The sequence below is a fragment of the Alligator sinensis genome, unplaced genomic scaffold (assembly GCF_000455745.1).
Source record: "Alligator sinensis unplaced genomic scaffold, ASM45574v1 scaffold81_3, whole genome shotgun sequence".
NCBI lineage: Eukaryota > Metazoa > Chordata > Crocodylia > Alligatoridae > Alligator > Alligator sinensis.
This window is the reverse complement of record NW_005842088.1, coordinates 1779588-1797040: the sequence shown is the minus strand read 5'-3', so window position 1 is coordinate 1797040 and position 17453 is coordinate 1779588. Positions and strand designations below refer to the sequence as shown.

Here is a 17453-nt window from a genome sequence, read left to right as displayed (position 1 = left end):
CCCCTCCAGTCACTTTAGTCTTCCAATATGGTTCTGATCACTTAGATCTTCAGGCTGTTTTGCATCAAAAGCGAAAATGCAACTATTGAAGTTAAATTTTTGTTTTAGATGCTTATCGGGGACAAAAATAATTTTGGGAAATGGCTGTCTATGAAACAGGTGGAATTCTTGTTTGCCTGGGTCTCTGAATTTCTTTCTACCAGCTTCTTTCAATTTCTGTCTTGTCTAACTGTCCAGGTCTGCTTTCCTTTCTGGGATTCAGCAAACTTCAGTTGTGTACAAGTACAGCTTCTTATGCATAAAAGGGTACCCTGAACAAGTCAGTAGGTGGATTTCTGGCTTTGGTTGGTTTAAGATTACCTGTACATATGCTTTATTTATTTATTTTAAACACCCCTGGAGTAATGACTGAAGTCAAACTCCACTTGTTTCTTTTCTTCACTGCAGGTGGTCTTAATTAAGATGACCCTGACAGCTGGGGTAGCAATCACTTCGGTCTTTGAATGCCCATATCTTAATCCATGTTCTGCTGAAAGGTTGATTTTAGTGTGTGGAACTGGAAATGGAAATTAAGAGGTGTACTTCTTCATTGTTGTTTTGTTTTTTCTTAGCATAAATACTACTTTAATGATGGCAAATACTAGCTCATGCATCAAGAAATAAATAGATGCAAAAGACTTGTTTCTGTATATTCACATTGGGGAGTTTACATTTGTAATGGTAGACTTTTGGGGAGAGTAAAGGAAGGTGGTTCCTCTGACCTCCAGAAACTAGCATGAAGAAATCGGCAAAGCGCTGTGAAATTTCTTTGTGTGTTACCCAGCACTTTCCCGCAAAACCATATATTTTAAACAAGCGCTCCATTAATAATTTTTATACCATCTCCTCTTCTCTGTAGCCTTGAAATTACTCCACGTACTTCACCCCTTTTTTTTTTTAAGCTGAATCTGGGATGGCCATGAGGCTCCATGCTATTTAAGGGCCACTGCTAGATATCCTCAGTGTATTCCTTAATCGTGTTGGGTCAGGAGACGGCACCTTGGGGATAAGGAGGAAAAAGGGAGGAGTGGAGGAACATTTCAAGTAATGCCATGAAAACCCAGCTACAGTTTAATTGGTCCTCTTCTAAATTTTAAGAATTTAACCTGAATTTTAAATCTTACTCTATTTTCAACTTGTTTTAGTTGAAAATCCTCCAACAGTTAAAAGCTGTAGTGAAGCTCTTCAACTACATGTCAGATTCTGCATACATCTTAATTAGTGCTCTCATATGTTGTACTTTGAAGTTCTAATTGGATCTTGTGTCCCTGCTGTGGGTATCAAAGTCTCTCAAGTCTGAGGTTCAAGCAGGATTGCAGGAGCAAGAATGAGTCTATTTCAGACCAGAGCAAGAAACAGCAATGTAAGCGAAAGACTCGGTGTGCACTTAGGCCAACTGGAGAAACCAGTCTTTGCTTGTTCCCTGTTTACCAGTATCAACATGATTACCATTATAAACAAGTATAAACAGCAGTGTATTCAATCAAGTACCTGCCTTGTCACCTGAAATAGGAGCCTTAAATATTCTAAATTAAACTTCAAGTGTTTAATTTATTTTAGTTGTAAGTGAAATGTTGTGGAATTTATTCATCTTAAATGAGTTTGCTGACCACTTTATCAGCTATCAGCAATCATATCTTTTAAGAGCTTCTAAAGCCAATACTCTTAACATTTTGCTAACATAATTAAAGGGAAAAACGAGAAATTGAAGTGAGAACTACAGAACCTCTCAAAAGGCATTTGCCAACTCCCATGGGTGGGTTGTTTGTTTGAAGGAAGAAATGTCCAAATACAAAGCTTCTGTGTAACTTTTTTTACCATGGTAAACATGAGGAGTTGACTTAAGTCACTCAAGTAAATGGCTCCTGGAGTAAATAGGTTTAAGAACTCCTGAGAAACACATGTGAAAACAAGATGGACACTGCCAAGGAGGCTGGAAGGAAGGGCACAAAAAATGTATGTAGGGAGAGAAGCTGTTGGACAGGTGAGGCTATGGTAAACAGTGGCCTGAATACAGAAGTGTTAATAGGAATGAAGCATTAGAGCAGTGATGCCAAGTGTGTGGCCCATGGGCCAAACTTGGCCTGTAGAACCACTCCGTCTGGCAGGCTGCCAGAAGTTGGGGTGGGAGGGAAGGGGGCCTGCAGCATTAGGAATCCCTAGATTCCAGTTGGCCATTGGTGGCAGCCCCCCAAACCCATGCTACTGCTTGAAGTCAGTAGTAGTGCTGCTGAGACTAGCCCTGCATTGTGGCTTGCCCCCAGATGCATGCTGCCTTCCAAATGTGGCTCCTGGCCCTTTAGGTCCTGCCCATGGCCTGGATTTGATCCAGGGGCTGGGGTAAATTTGACACATCCCCTCAAGCCTTAGCTGTATTGTCAGCAACTGGCTCGCTCCTGCCAACTATAGTAGTTAACAAGGACATATTGATATAAATAAGCAGACTTAAAACAACTGAGTAATACAAAAGCTGGGACTATTGGGCTGTGTTGGATTTCATGGAAACATATTTATTTTGGTATGTCACAAAGTCTTTGCAACAAATGTTAGGAGGCAAAACTTCATGTAATGAATGAGGTGGATTTGGATGCATCTATTTTAACATTGAAAGATATACTTCCTTTTCTACTTCCACTGTATGTTTTAGGTTTTTGTCTAATAACTTTTTCTAAAGCATTGTATTTATTACTTGGAGATGTTTATAAGTTTTGCTGGGAAAAGTAGGAGTATGTATGCAAAAGGTTATGCTAGCTACTTTCTTGAGTAGGAAGGTTCTGTAGCTTCAGTAGGATTATGGTTGGTAACCCGAGTTAAATTGTTCTTTGTAAGTGTATTGCCTAATTTTTTAGGTGAAATAGTACCTAATGTGTGGTAACAGAACAAACTCCTCAGAGTTCAGTCTTGACACTGCAAAGGTGTGTGATGTAAGGGACCCCAGAAATGAAAATAGCTTATTTTCATATCCATAAAGTGAGAAATGTTAATCCAGGCGAAAATTTAAGATTCCCGAGGAAATGCAATTGTATGTTTAAACAGTACAGTTTTGCTTTTCTGAATTTTTTTTTTTCTTTTAAGCAGTAGCTTCATTGTGAGCTTACTAAACTGTAAAAAAAAAAAAAAAAAAAGCAGGGTTCCCTTTGCATGGCCAACGTTTATAGTTTATGGTCCATCATAAATAAGAATAAGTCAAACATATCCCTGTAAATAGACAGCTTCATAGCCAAATGAATAAAGATGCAGCAGAATCCTATCTGAGGGACTAAAATGTTGTGAGGTATCTTTCAGCTGTTATGTTTGACTTGTTATGGTTGAAAATGCAGCAAGCTTGAGAGACTACATTAAAATACAGCCTTTAGAAGAACCAGAGTTAGTTTACTTAAACTTAATATCCTCCACTTATACCTAGAGAACTGAACCACAACGATGAGCAGCAACGAGTGCTTCAAATGCGGACGTACTGGCCACTGGGCTCGGGAATGCCCTACTGGTATTGGACGTGGTCGTGGGATGCGAAGCCGTGGCAGAGGTAATCTGCCTTTGTAAAAATTTCTAACTTGCACTCATTGAAGCATAGTTTGCATCTTGTAAGACTTGTACACTTTATTTTTATAGCCTTTGTAGAAATGACACAACACTCTCTTAATTTGATTATCTGTACTTATGATGTACTAAGTGTACTTAATTGGTTCGTGTTGCTTGTTTTGTTTCTTTTTTTTTTTTTTTTTTTTTTTTTTTTTTTTTTTTTTTTTAATGATGCCTACTGCTACTTTCTCCAATATTTCATAGTACAGTAAAAGCTCTGTTTATCTGGCATCCATGGTGGGTGGGGGGTGCTGGTTAATCCAATATGCCAGCTGGCTGAGAGTCATGATCCAGCACAAGCACAATGTGATGACAATGGCAGATGTTTACAGTTGAGACTGTCGCTAGTGACGCCGCTCAGCAGCACCCTGAAGCTTCCGTAAACAACAGATCTATGAGAAGGGCATGGCAAGATGCCGGGTGGCTATTGGAATTTTTCTGGATATGAGATGGCAATAGATATCTTCCTTCAATGGCAGGATGCCAGTTAATAGAGCATTCCGGATGGTAAAGTGCCGAATAATGCAGCTTTTACTGTATTATGATACCTGTAAGAAGGATTTCCTTGGTGTATTGCAAAAAGGACAATTGTAGTGGCATAATAAGTATTTACTTTTTGTTTATGATGTATAACTAGTCACTAAAACTTTCTCATTCTTAAACAGGCTTCCAGTTCATGTCTTCATCTCTCCCAGACATCTGCTATCGCTGTGGTGAGTCTGGCCATCTTGCCAAGGACTGTGATCTTCAGGAGGATGGTAAGTATTAAGAGGGGATGGTGGGGCGGGGGAGGAACCAAACATCACAAGCTACACATGACATTTGTGTATTTGAACATAGAACCAATTGGTTCCTAGTAAATGCATGTTAGAATTAACTTAATAAAGGTTTTATAGTCTTGTTCTGTCTCTTTTCTTATTGTGGAAGCCTGCTATAACTGCGGCAGAGGTGGCCATATTGCTAAGGACTGCAAGGAGCCGAAGAGAGAGAGAGAGCAGTGCTGCTATAACTGTGGCAAACCAGGTCATCTGGCTCGTGACTGTGACCATGCAGATGAGCAGAAGTGCTACTCTTGTGGGGAGTTTGGACACATTCAAAAAGACTGCACCAAAGTGAAATGCTATAGGTAAGTGTCATTAAAGTCATTGCCGTCAGTGATGCAAGGATTACTGTATACCAATCCTAAAAGGGAATACACTGATCCAAGTTCATGCCTATAAATTTAAAAATATGCCATAATTACTGTTTTGGGGGAGGGGAAGGGAAAAAGCTCAACTGTCTTTAGGTAGTGGAGTAACACACAACACTGGTGCTTTACTGGATGCTCCAAATGGCAACTAGAGTACTACCAGACTTTAATTGAAGAGGCATATTTGTCATGGGGAAGTCTTGCCTTCTGGGGACCCACCTCTTGTTCAAGTCTTATTTAGTGGGGTGCTTCGGTGTAAGTGCAGCAAGATTTAGAATAGAATGCAGTTCAGCTTTACTGCTTCTGGCTGCATCTGACTTAAGCTTGTAGTCAGGCTGCCTAACTTGTCTTGGTTCTACACCAGAGACACGTGCCTAACTTTTAGTACAGATGATGTCAGTAGGTAATATTTACAGCTTGAACAGCTGCACAACGCAAATGTCACCTTCAGAATTGGAGGACAACCCAGTGTATCATTTAGTACACTTTATAACCAGTGCAGGATTCGTTTGTCCTGACTTGCCTAAAAGCCTAACAAGTCTAAAGCTTGCATATAACTTTTTTTTTTCTTTCTCCTTCTCCCAGGTGTGGTGAAACTGGCCATGTGGCCATCAACTGCAGCAAGACAAGTGAAGTCAACTGCTATCGCTGCGGAGAGTCAGGGCACCTTGCACGGGAATGCACAATTGAAGCTACAGCCTAATAATTTTTCCTTTGTCGCCCCTCCTTTTTCTGATTGATGGTTGTATTATTTTTCTCTGAATCCTCTTCACTGGCCAAAGGTTGGCAGATAGAGGCTACTCCCAGGCCAGTGAGCTTTACTTGCCATGTAAAAGGAGGAAAGGGGTGGAAAAAATCAACTTTCTGCATTTAACTACAAAAAAATGTTTATGTTTAGTTTGGTAGAGGTGTTATGTATAATGCTTTGTTAAAGAACCCCCTTTCCGTGCCACTGGTGAATAGGGATTGATGAGTGGGAAGAGTTGAGTCAGACCAGCAAACCCTCTCTGGGTTACATGGAAGTGATTCTGTGCAGGACAAAAGAAATCCTGGAAGTGTCAAAACTTCCACAAGTAACTCTTAATTTTATTATAATGGCCTTGAATTGTCTGACCTCAGTAGCTGTTAACAACACCAAGTAATATCTATATCAGGCCTTACCTAGAGCATATAGCTGTGTGGGAGTAAACAAACAAGATGCACATGCCTGTTACTGGCCATGAGAGAGAGAGAGAGAAATCAGGAATAAAACTTTAAAAGTAACAGTAATTCAGTCAAAGAATGTTGATGTTGGAGATACAGAAAGTAATGGGAAGCTTTTTGAATGAATATTGCAAATTTAAATCTAAAACCCAGAACATCAGTTCTCATAGCATACACAATTTGGAGCTATTCAGGAGTTGCAAAGATGCATTTTCACAGAAATCAAGATGTTATTTTTGTATACTATATCACTTAGACAACTGAGTTTCATTTGCTTGTAATCAGTTTTTAAAGTAAGATGGTAAAAGCAATTGAAGACCTAGAACATAGAAGTGTAATTTTAAACTATCAATAAAGCTGGAGGAGGAAGGGGAGTTTGGCTAAAGTTCCTTTTTGCTTAGTTTTTGTTCATGTACACAGTGCAAAACACCATATTAAAGAGGGGAATGTGGAGGTGTTTAAAAGCTTACAGTTTGGACTTTTTCTTTTTGTTCAAAGTCTTGTGGTGTTGATTTCAATCCTGTAACTTCAGAAAACTTACATTGTGCTACTTTTTGCAGCACTTCTTACAGGTCTTTGCTTCTCTGCATACCTTGACGACATCATAAAAATGTTTGTTCCTTTATACAGTAGGCTGTTGCTTTAACCTTTATACGAGCTTCCAATTAAAACATTGCTTCATGTATGAGCTTCTTGCTGATTTGTGCAGCGTAAAGCTAGTCTCTTACTTGTACTTGAATGTGCTGGACATATGAATACTACTGCAATGCCACTTCCAGTGAAGTAGGTTAAGAAGTCGGATACCAATGCAGTGGCTTTGAAAGATGAAGTGCTCATTAGTGGAGTGCAGAAGAAAGCCTAACAGCCCTGCATTTAGGGTGCCTAAATACATGGTGTACTGGAACATAATTTTTAAATGAGAGTTGAGATCTACTAATAGAAACTTGTTTTAACCAAAGCAGAAAGTGCTAGCTGTTACTTTACAACCAGAGTAACTTCAGTCCATGATATTCTTGTGTTTTTTGAGGTGCCTCTCTTTCCCCTCCCTTGTATTATAGATTTGGAAATATTGAGGGCAGACTAGAGTAGCTTCCATCAAATAGAAAGAAGTGATGACTTAACCAGTATGAAGTAAGTAAACATTATGACAGGTCATTTCTTAATGCTAGCCTTGCTAAATCTACTTAGTTGCTTGTGATTCTGCAATGGATTATATTGAATATGGCACTCTGCCATTCCCTTTACTTTATTCATTAATGGAATTGGAATGGAAAATGTGCTATCTTGGAAGGACCAAACTTAAAAGATGGCGATTTGGTGTAATGAATTCCTTCTAGCATTTATTTGTAGGGAGGGGAACCTTGAGCACTTTAAGTGTGTTTTAAAACCAATTCAGGAAGTGTTCAGAAGTCTGTCGTCTTAATACTCAGATCTACAGGATGGTGTCAGTGTTTGTCACAGTATTCAAATGCATTCAAGCCTTGCACTGGTGTATCCCCTATAGCAGAGCAGTCGAATCTTGCTGTTGCCCCTCCCCCTCCTTCCAAATCATTCTGCCTCCTATTGAATATATAGTGACCTTGCCTTATAATACATCTTATTTTTACCCCAATTTGGACCTCTTTCCTTCTTCTCTACCACCCCCAACCCAGTATCACCACTTGAACACTTCCTTCCCCTGTGTCCCTCCTTCTCTCCAAGCTATGGACTGCCCTATCCCCAAAAGTAGGAAGCAGAACCTGAAAGGGGGGGGGGGAGTATCCAAGTGGTGATGCTTTGGTAGGGGGAGGAGAGGTCCAAACGGGGGTAAAAGTAAGATGTGAACTTGCCCGGTAATACTACATATGGAAGTACTTGTTTGGGCAGTGTGAGGGTTTTTAGCTTGATAATTATAGTACTTTAAGGTACCAAGATAGCTTGGGTTTGGGGGGGGGGCAACCTTTTTGTCAGGCATGTCACAAATTAGCCCTGCACTCTGCCCAAGTTCTGCCACACACGGATTGCCTATGCCACAGGATGGCCACCCCTGCTTTAGACCAGTAACTAGTCACTATCTTTCCTGTAGATTGTGTATTGCAGCTTGTAAACATTTGTTTTGGCTCTTGTTCTGTGGTCTTCCTTGCCCAAATGCTAGGAAACTAGTAGTCCGTTTCAAAGAAGCTTAGTTCATGCTTCAGGTACGGTCAGATTTCGAAAGATATATTTTGTATATGATCTCATAAAGTTTGCCTAGTTCTTTCTTGGGTGAGTAGGAATAGGGGATTTTCAACTTGGCTGTCTTGGATATTGGGGCTGTTTTGTGTTCTAGATGCTGCCTGCTACAATTAATCCTATACTCTCTCTGGTGTCCCCTACGTTCCTCTGCTTCACTGTGTTGTATGAGAGACCCTGGGCCCTGTGGCTGCTACATCCCACCCCAAGGGATGGAAGCAGAACCTGGAGTAAAGAAGGGGAGCCTGGTGGGGAAAGTGGCTCCTGGGTGGGGGCCACAACTTAACCTTTCATGGGTTGCGTGTGGCCCATAGGGTGCCAGTTGGACGGTCTTGCTGTAAAAGACTCCATACAATGAAAAACTCAGATATTCCTTGTGTTGCAAAGCTTAATGAGGCCTCTTCTGGCTCAAAGTCATGGGGCTATTGCAAAAAAAAAAAAAAAAAAAAAAAAAAGTACCTAGTATTTGGATTTTCTTAAAATATATTAAAATAAATCTTTGTCTGAAATCTGCATATTCTTTAGAGGTCAGACAATGCTACTGTACTGAGCTGAATCATCAATAGGGAACAAGAGAAACTGCATTCAAGTAGATGACTGTCCATTTTGGAGCTCCTTCTGCAGAGGAACAAAAAACTGATGCTGAAAAGCTTAAGCTGAACACTAACGAATGTTTTAGGCAATCTAGTCATAGACTTATGTGGTACAGAAAAGAAATGATGGGCTTTACCAAAGGGGAGAATAAGAGGCTGCTGTTATTTGATCACTTTCCCTCTTATATTTTTGGGTAATGCGCAAAAAAAAAAACTCTCTGGACACCTATGGATTAGTCTTGTCCTTCAGTGTAGTCTCACATGTACTGTTGGATGGACTGTTCTGACTCGGTGTAAGGGTAATATGCAAGATGTTTTGATCCAGAGACCATTAAAGGTTGTGTGGCAGTGCAAGAGCTGGCAACCTACAGCCTGTGGGTTGACCTTTAGATTCAGCTTGCAGAGCTGTGGTCTCAGCAGCATTTGGTAACAAGGAGCTCTGCCTGCAGCTAGACACCCACAACTTCAGTGGATGGGGGAGCTCTGCCTATTATGGTCCACAATTGGACAGCGAAGAGAAGCGGCTGAGGCGGATCTGGCCTAGTGCCAGTCTACCTTTAACCTGAGCTGTCATTCTGGTCTCATGCTAGAAGAATGTTCGAAAACCTGTGGCAGTGGATGGTTCATAGTGTCATTCTGCAGAGTTTAAATCAGTGGTTCTCAACCCTTTCAGATTTAAGCCACCCCTCGAAAAATGTCAGTTCATAACTTTCCCTTGATCCTTGACTGTAGGAAAATAATAAGGAAATCTTCTGTTGCAAAAAACTGACCACAACAGGTAAGAATGTTTTTAACACTGTATTCCTGTTTGAAATCTATGGATATAGTGAATCATGTTTGCACACCTAATGGTGTGCCCTGCAGCACCCTTCAAAGGATCTCAAGGCACCCCAGTGTGTCACCACACCCTGGCTTGGAATTGCTGGTTAGATGTTAGTGGGTGGAGACTCCTGTTACTAGTCTGGGTGCAGATACTGAAAAAGGTGAAGTTTGCACAATTTTTTTTTTTTTTTTTTTGTTACAATGTGAACATAGATTTTTCTCTCTTTCTTTCCCCCCTCCCTTCCCCCCCCCCCCATAAGAAGCAATGTTATAATGGGGGGTTGGCTCCTGAACCAAGGCCCGATGCCCTATTTTCAAAAAAGAAAAAACCCAGGAATTTTGTACTCCATTATAGATGAGTAATCTAGCTATACCAATATATTTAGATTGTAAATAGCAATCATATTGATTTGAAAGGACTTCTTTGAGGTGACTTTGCTGGACTTTTTGAAGGGTTCTTGGCTGGAGTTTTCTTGGGAGTCTTGACTGCAGGCTTTTCTGGAATCTTGTCTGCTTACTTAAAGTGTCCAAGGAAGCTTGGACAGATGTTCTCCAGGGAGATGGGTGATGCAGCGAACTTGTTTGCTGACATGGTGTGGCATTGGATCAAGCGTTGTAAAGTCGAAACTGACATCAGAAAGTTGAAACGGTATCAATTTATAAACGCAAGTACAAAACGTTGCAACTCAAAACGCTATACATCAAGGACTACCTGTATAGGAAAATGAAGATGCATTTAATGTTCTTATGTCACAAATATTATCCTATGCTATAAGAGGCTACCTAACGAGTACTAGAGCCCCTGGAGTTAGCAGTCCAAAATCAACAGAGTAATAGACAATGATTTTTGGGGGGGGGCTTGTTTTTTTTTTTTTTTTTTTTTTTTTCCCCACCCTCCTGATTTAAAATCCAATCCTCAAGTAAACATTACATTTTCTAAACCACATCACTTGATGAGTTCAATTCACATATAAATCTAGTCACTGTCATGGTCTTTATTGGGGGTTTTGGCACTAATTCATACATTTGCAAGCTGCTGCTCTATTTAAGTCTACTACAGGACATTGTGCAATACATTGATGTCTACTTGTTTTACATCAACAGGTTGTGATGTCCAAGCACTCAGCTGTGTAAGGCCTTTTGTTATCAGTAAAGGCAACAGCATGCCATGGTCGATGTGCCATCCACTTTTTATGGGTCTTGGCATCTGTGGATTTGTCACCACTGCATTTTGCCAAATAAAGGCTTGGTAGTGGGCTTGGTGGATGTGCTGAAGTAGTGTATCTTGTGTTGGTGGCAGGTCTTCAAGCTTGCACCTTTCTGAATTGAGCACACCACAGTGTGAATGGAATCTGTCTCCCTGGTAGGTTCATACAATCTACATACAAATTCCTCAGCTCTGGCCAGTACTTGGGCATCTGGTGTGTGAGATGTCTCCTGTCTCAATTTGAAGCAAGTTTCACAGATCTTCCAAGCAAACTTAAAAATTCCTGCGAGTTGGCTTGTGGTATCCAACCCCACGAGGGCATGAAAGCCCAACAGTCCATCCTTTACTTCATCACAGCATTCCACCTTGTGCACAGCAGCGTATCATTGAGTTCTTGATGTGCCTGCTTTCATCCACAGCTCACTACTGAGACAAGGCCAGAATGCAATCGGTAGTAGTAGGACATCTGTATTGCTGTTTGTGACAATGACTGTCATATCCTTCTGACATTGCCTCAGAGAGATGCAAGATCATGTGGGTGTCTGCCTCTTTCTGTGTGGAGTGGAGGTGGTCCATGTTTCTTTCAGTTGAGAAGACAGCATAACCATCATTACCACTGCTGACTATTAGTTCTTTGTCACCATGCGATGCTTGCTGTAAGAGTTCCCTTTTGAGGAACATAACAAGTGATGCCTTGTTTTCCTTGGATTCATGTTGCCTGTGCCATGGAGAACATTTACTGATGTCCCTGCTGCTAATTTTTATTTCCCTTCCTTTCCCAATTCAATGTTTTCTAGTAACATCCTTGATTGATGGGTGTTTGTAGCAGTCAAACATGACATGTACCCTGCTGCAAAATTCCTTGAAATGGGACATGATATTTACCACAAAAGCATCTTCATAGTCTCCACAGGTCACTGCATCCTTGGGTTTTCTCATGGCCTGAACCACAGCCAGTGTTAGCAGTACAGTACAAATTTCTTGCCTTAGGAGTTATTGACATCAATATCCCTGCCAGCATCTAGAGATACAAGTAGATGTCTGAAAAGATCATGACTGGCTCTGATGACTGAGGTCTGTTGTTTGTTTTTCTGTTGCTAACTACTGTGTGTGTATATATAGAAGCAAGAGTTTTTTTTAACTTTGGGATTAGTGCATGTACGCTGACAGTTTTATGCACAAGTCGATCAGCAACAAATGTCTCTATAATGTTTTGTCTTAACTTGTGCATTCAGCAGGTCTTGTATAATTGCTTCTTGTGGAACGTCACCAGTAGTGAGGCACACCAGCTCGGGGATTCCCTGTTGAACACTGAATAACTGGAACTTAGTAGACCGCTTTTTAACATCATCCTCATCCCTTCGTCTTCTATTTCTCCCTCATACTTTGTGTGATCCCTTTTCCTCTATTACTCCAAGCATTTCTCTGGTGTCGCTGGCAAGCCTTGCTCTCTCCACATATGTCAATCCCCGTTGACTGAGCGCTGACTCTGATCGAGTTATTCCAATCAGTCCCTCAGCAATTTTGCAAATTTTGTTTACATACTCGCGTCCCTGGTCATCTGGAACTTGGCTGAACCTCTGGTTTATTTCTTGGACAATTAAGTCATCGGACTAGAAACCAGCATACACTTCAGGTGCTGTGTTCTTCAGTTGCTTCATGCCTGCCAAGAAAACACATCCCTATCTCAGAGAATGCACATCGTCAAAAGTGGCAAACTAAGGCAACATTTTGACAAATGACTCCAGATACAAGTCCCAGTTGCCCTCTCTCATAACCCTTGTAAACCGGAGCAGAATGGAAACAAGATTCATGTATTGCATTTGACACAGCCCAGGAAAACAACCAGTACTTTCACTTTCTTAATTTTGGGGAGCAGATTGTGCATTGCTGTTTCCAAAGCCTGGTCATCTGCATCATTGAATGCCTTGGCAAGTTCTTGAGCCACATGCACAACTGAAGCATCTAGTTCCATGTGACTTATCAGCCCATTGTAGTATGGTAGACCATAGGATCCTCCATAGTGCCTCAGTTGTGAGTTTGTGAGCATGTATCATTTGATTCCAATGTTTACCCTTGAGACTGTCCTCAGCAGCATTCTTGCCAGAAACACCACTTTCTACAAAAATGTCCTTTAGGCCAGAATCGGTCACATACTGACCAAAGACCTTTGGGAAATATATTTGAATGTGGAACCTGCCCAGCATTACCACCAGATTTTGCATTCATTCATCTTGTACCATTGCAGCATCTTTGCCTTAAAGTATAGCTGTTCATCGAATGTTACCACAGTGAACTTCTGACGCAAGGCAGATATCATCTTTTGGCAATTCTTAATAACTGTCCAGATAGTGTCAAATTCATGGGCAAGCTTGTTTATTATTGGCATTGGACTGACAAATATCCTGGGGGTATTCAATTTGAACATTGGTTAAATCCAGTCCAGCTGGGTACATGCTGATTGTCAGGATCCTGAAGTCTGGTGATTACCCATGCAATGTCCATAGCCTTTGCCTGTGACACCACCATTGAAAGTGTTGCCTTGTATCATTCAATTTGGCATTCAACTTGGACAGGTTCTTGAAATAATGCTTGTGTCTTATTCTTGTCAATATTGGATTGGAAAATGACTTGGAAAGTTATTGAGAATATCAACACATCAGCTAGTTTGATATTCCACATTCAGATCTAGTATTTCTTTGCCAATGACACTTCTGCAGAAAGCAGCTGTTTGAGATGCGTGGAAGGTCTCCTTCCCATCACCTGTCTCCTCAAAAATGTCTATGTTGTCATTAGCATATCTGATGTAGCCTGCAAGCAGATAATTTCTGAAATTCATTGGGACAATTGTGTTTCCATGTGCCATGTATACCTTGCCAGTACAGCATTTGCTAAGGTAGTGCCAGCACGCATGACTGTCATAGCTCACACAGTCGCCTGCTGCATGCAAAAGTTGCACAAGCTGTTTAGACCTAGTTGCTTGATGGATTGTCAATCCAAGTCCCAGGTGTTTGCTTCGTCTGTTTGTAGCCAAGAACCAGTGTCCTGGGCAAGAGACAGTAATTGTGTGCGGCGCTTATCACTCGCACAGTCTTCATCCAACTCCTCTTCAGAGCATAGCAGTCGAAGAAACGGGTACAAAATCTCAGGTACTATACTTTTCTGAACTTTGTATGTTGATGCCTCCAATAAAGTTATGTCCTGGGGTAGATTTGATGTCTTAATTTTCATGGAGACATGGTACAAGCAACTTAGCAGCTCGAGGTCTGTCTGCAGGCCCTTGGGAAGGTTCCTCCATTAAAGTATTTAGATCCCCCTCTTACTGCCTGAGAGTTCTTGAGCCATTTGTCTGAGAATCTGGACAGCACATCCAGTTGATTCTGCAGGGAATACCAGAAGTGATTCCTGTGGATTGAGTGACTGGACAAAGTCAGCTTTATCACCTAGGGAGTTCCTCATTTTATTTCTGAACTTTTGCTTCAGGGTCCCATATTTCTTTGAAGATACTGAATTCACTATGGAGCAGAAGGGTGTACCTCTCAATTAATGATGACATTGTATACATTTTACCTTTTGCCAGCCCTCAGCCTCCTCCAAAACATTGTTGAAGCAAATATCAAACAATTCGGTCTCGACCTCACCAGTATCAATGGTCTTCTGATACTTTCTCAAAAACTCTGAGTAGGATTGCAGATGATATTTCCCTTCAAAAGCAGAGATCACCTGCAGCAGGGTAAATGGCATCGGAGAGTAGCATCCTTTTTTGCAAGGTCCATAATTTATTTTTGAAGTATTGAATGTACAAACTTGCCTCAATTTTTGTCTTCTCCTCCTGACAAAAGATATATTTTTCCCAAGAGATCACAGCAATGGCGCTTCTAGACGAGTAATTGCTTGGTGGGTCCTGGGAACTTGATGCAGAATATGCATATGCGATTGATGGTATCTATATGCAGTACTGGCATCTTTCTCTTGCTTCTTTTCCAGTCTCTTTAATGTGGTCTGCATTTGTGAACTGGCTATAACATGTTGCATGATAAAGAATATGACATGCATGTATCTGTCTCCAAGTTCACAGACTGTATTCAGGTCCAACGTGTCAATGAATCGATGGAACGGAAGAGATATAAGGATCAATTCCAGGAGGTGTGATGCAGACCTTGTTCTGTTGCCTGATGTGCTTTCTCTCTTTTTTCCACCCCCTACCTTAACTCTACTCCTCTTGGCATATAAAGCATTTGTGCCAATCAATTTCTACTTCTTTTCCCCTTTGCCTATGTAAGCCACTAGTTCCATCTTCAGTGTTCAACCTGAAAATATAGAATGAAGGCACATTATATTCTATGGATCTGCAATTTTTTTTTTTTCCAGAGGGGAAAAAAACTTTGTTTAAAGAAAAACATTCTTAAGAAAAATACCAGAAAAACATGTGTTAAGAAAAAACACCAGGTGATGTATATTAGTGTCAGAAAAACAGACTGCTGTAATTCATCTCAGTATTAATTCCTGCAGCGGAGAGATGGATTTTCTGGTTAAGGAAATGTTCCCCTTACAATGTGGACATTTTTTTTTTTAACACAAACTTTGCACAAACATCATTTCTAAGGCCTTTTCTGAGACTGTACTGTAAACAAGAGGATGTTGATTGGAAAGGGAAGATTCTGCCAGTAAAGGGAAAATACGTCAACTATAGGATTACAGTTAAATAGAAATGGTGAAACAAGATGAAATGTAAAGTAGCCCTGAATAATTTGGGGAATGACAGGAGACCAATTTGGTTCTCTCTACCTGTTTTTTGGATGCTGGGGGCTTTTCCTAAGGGGTCCTGCTAAATGATTTGGAAAAACAACCCATCTACAGCTTTGTGTTCCCCTACTGAGGCCTCAGGTGGCATTAGTATTTATTCCAACTATGTTACAAAAGTCTTTCAGCAAAGAAAGGAACAGAGACGATAATAAAATGGAAATATATTAATGAGATATTTTAGCAGTTTTTTAACCCAATTAAAGGGTAAAGCCACACAACTAGAATTCATTAGAAAACCTAAAAAGCTATATACAGGTGATCTGGCATCCAGGGTATACAGCACAAAAAAAGCAGGAGTGTAACATTACCCAGTGTAACATGAAGACTATTTTGACAGCTTCAGTTTACATCATTTTATGGTCATGCACTAGTTTTACAGTTGGTTTGCTGATGGCCCTGGAAGTTAGCTTTTCTATTGTGATTTTTAATTTAGATTATATTCTAAACTAAGCATACATAACCAGACAATGCCATGTATATGGCTAAGGATGTTCCAGGATATAAATCATTCCAGCAGTCTGAAATAAATTATATTCCTAAATTGGTTGCAGATCAAGAACTGCAAGCTGGAGAACTAGCTCAACCAGGCACATTCTAGAGCTTTGATATCAATAACTTCACAGATTCATATCTGGAGCACAATGTAGAAGGGAAAACTATGCTAGGACATGATTTTCATATGAGTTAAGAATAATAATCTGCTTTAGGTAGTGTGTAGCAACTCTAGTTGTTAGAATTGAGCAGCTTTCAATTATAGAAGGGGTAGGAAAGATCCAGGTTTTCTGGTTAACAGTGTTTTGGGGGGGGGGGGGGTGTTTTTTTAACTTCAGCACTTCTGGGGAAGTCAATGGGAACTTGAAACTTTGAGCTTTTGTCCCAGATTTAACATAATTCTTTTTTACTAATCTCAATTGTGTTAGGCCAAGTTTTCAGTTTAAGAACACTTTATTTGCACACTTTGCATTATGACAGATCATTACCCATTATTATCTCCCAGTATGCCACTGGTCCTATGCACATAGACACATAAGCCAAATGAAAATTTCACTTGAACAGATAATGTAGGATTCATTTGGGTATGCGTAGGTGCTTTGCACATGAAGTGGACCTTCAAGTTTGTCAAGATTGTGGAATGCAGGAGTGTGCATGAAAAAAGACCAGTGTTCTTCCCTATAATACAGAAGTTCATATGAAGTGAAGGAAGCTCTCTTGCTGTATTAATTGCACTTGCTGAACAACGTGGTGTGTTCTCCAGCAAATAGTGGAAGGTTACTTAAGATTCTTAATTTAAAAAGATGTAGAAAAATAGCAGCACAAAACAACAACCCTCCCCACCCCTACAGACGAGGCAGAAAGCAGGGCAGGGTAGCACCCTGGAGACTAACTGGTTCAGAGAGGCATAAGTTTTTCTCAGGTGTTATGAATGGACTTGCAAAAACCAAGGATTTTAAATAGAAGAGAATTTGAGGAAGGGGGTACTGCTGGGAAAGGCAAAGATGGGTTGAACAGGTCAACAGGGATAAACAAGGCAGTTGACCTATTGAGGAATGTAGGCGGTTGCACCTGTCTGGCCTTGTGGAGGCACTGTCTTTCCACTTCGGAGCATGCATCCGGAGCTGGCCACAGGGTGTGTTCTGGTGGCCTTTACATTGGGTCATGTTCAACCTGAAAGAGGCCCTAATACTCACCTGCCACAACTTGGTCTTTTTCCTTCAGTGTTGGGACTCCTCCTTGTTGCTCCTTGTGGACTGGGCGCTGCCCTTAGCAGGCGTTCTTGGGGCTTCCCCTTCCCTAACACCTG

At 40.8% G+C, this 17453-nt stretch overlaps 1 protein-coding gene and 1 long non-coding RNA gene across 3 annotated transcripts in view; one reads left to right on the top strand and one right to left on the bottom strand.

Annotated features, from left to right (window-relative positions):
* Nucleotides 1-3409: 3409 nt before the first annotated feature.
* On the top strand, nt 3410-6482 carry CNBP (CCHC-type zinc finger nucleic acid binding protein). Of its 2 annotated transcripts, none has more exons than XM_006023893.3 (4): nt 3410-3565; nt 4287-4379; nt 4549-4747; nt 5396-6482. In XM_006023893.3, exons 1-4 carry the CDS (start codon nt 3463-3465, stop codon nt 5511-5513), a joined length of 513 nt encoding a protein of 170 aa, XP_006023955.1. In that variant the 5' UTR covers nt 3410-3462; the 3' UTR covers nt 5514-6482. The 2 variants fall into 2 exon arrangements, with proteins under 2 accessions (XP_006023955.1, XP_006023954.1); XM_006023892.3 differs by having other exon boundaries at nt 4546-4747.
* The window catches only part of LOC112550352, a 16732-nt gene continuing 5589 nt past the window's right edge, over nt 6311-17453 (bottom strand). Inside the window, exon 2 of the long non-coding RNA XR_003094138.1 lies at nt 6311-15156. This is a non-coding gene — a long non-coding RNA (uncharacterized LOC112550352). The remainder of the gene's footprint in view (nt 15157-17453) is intronic.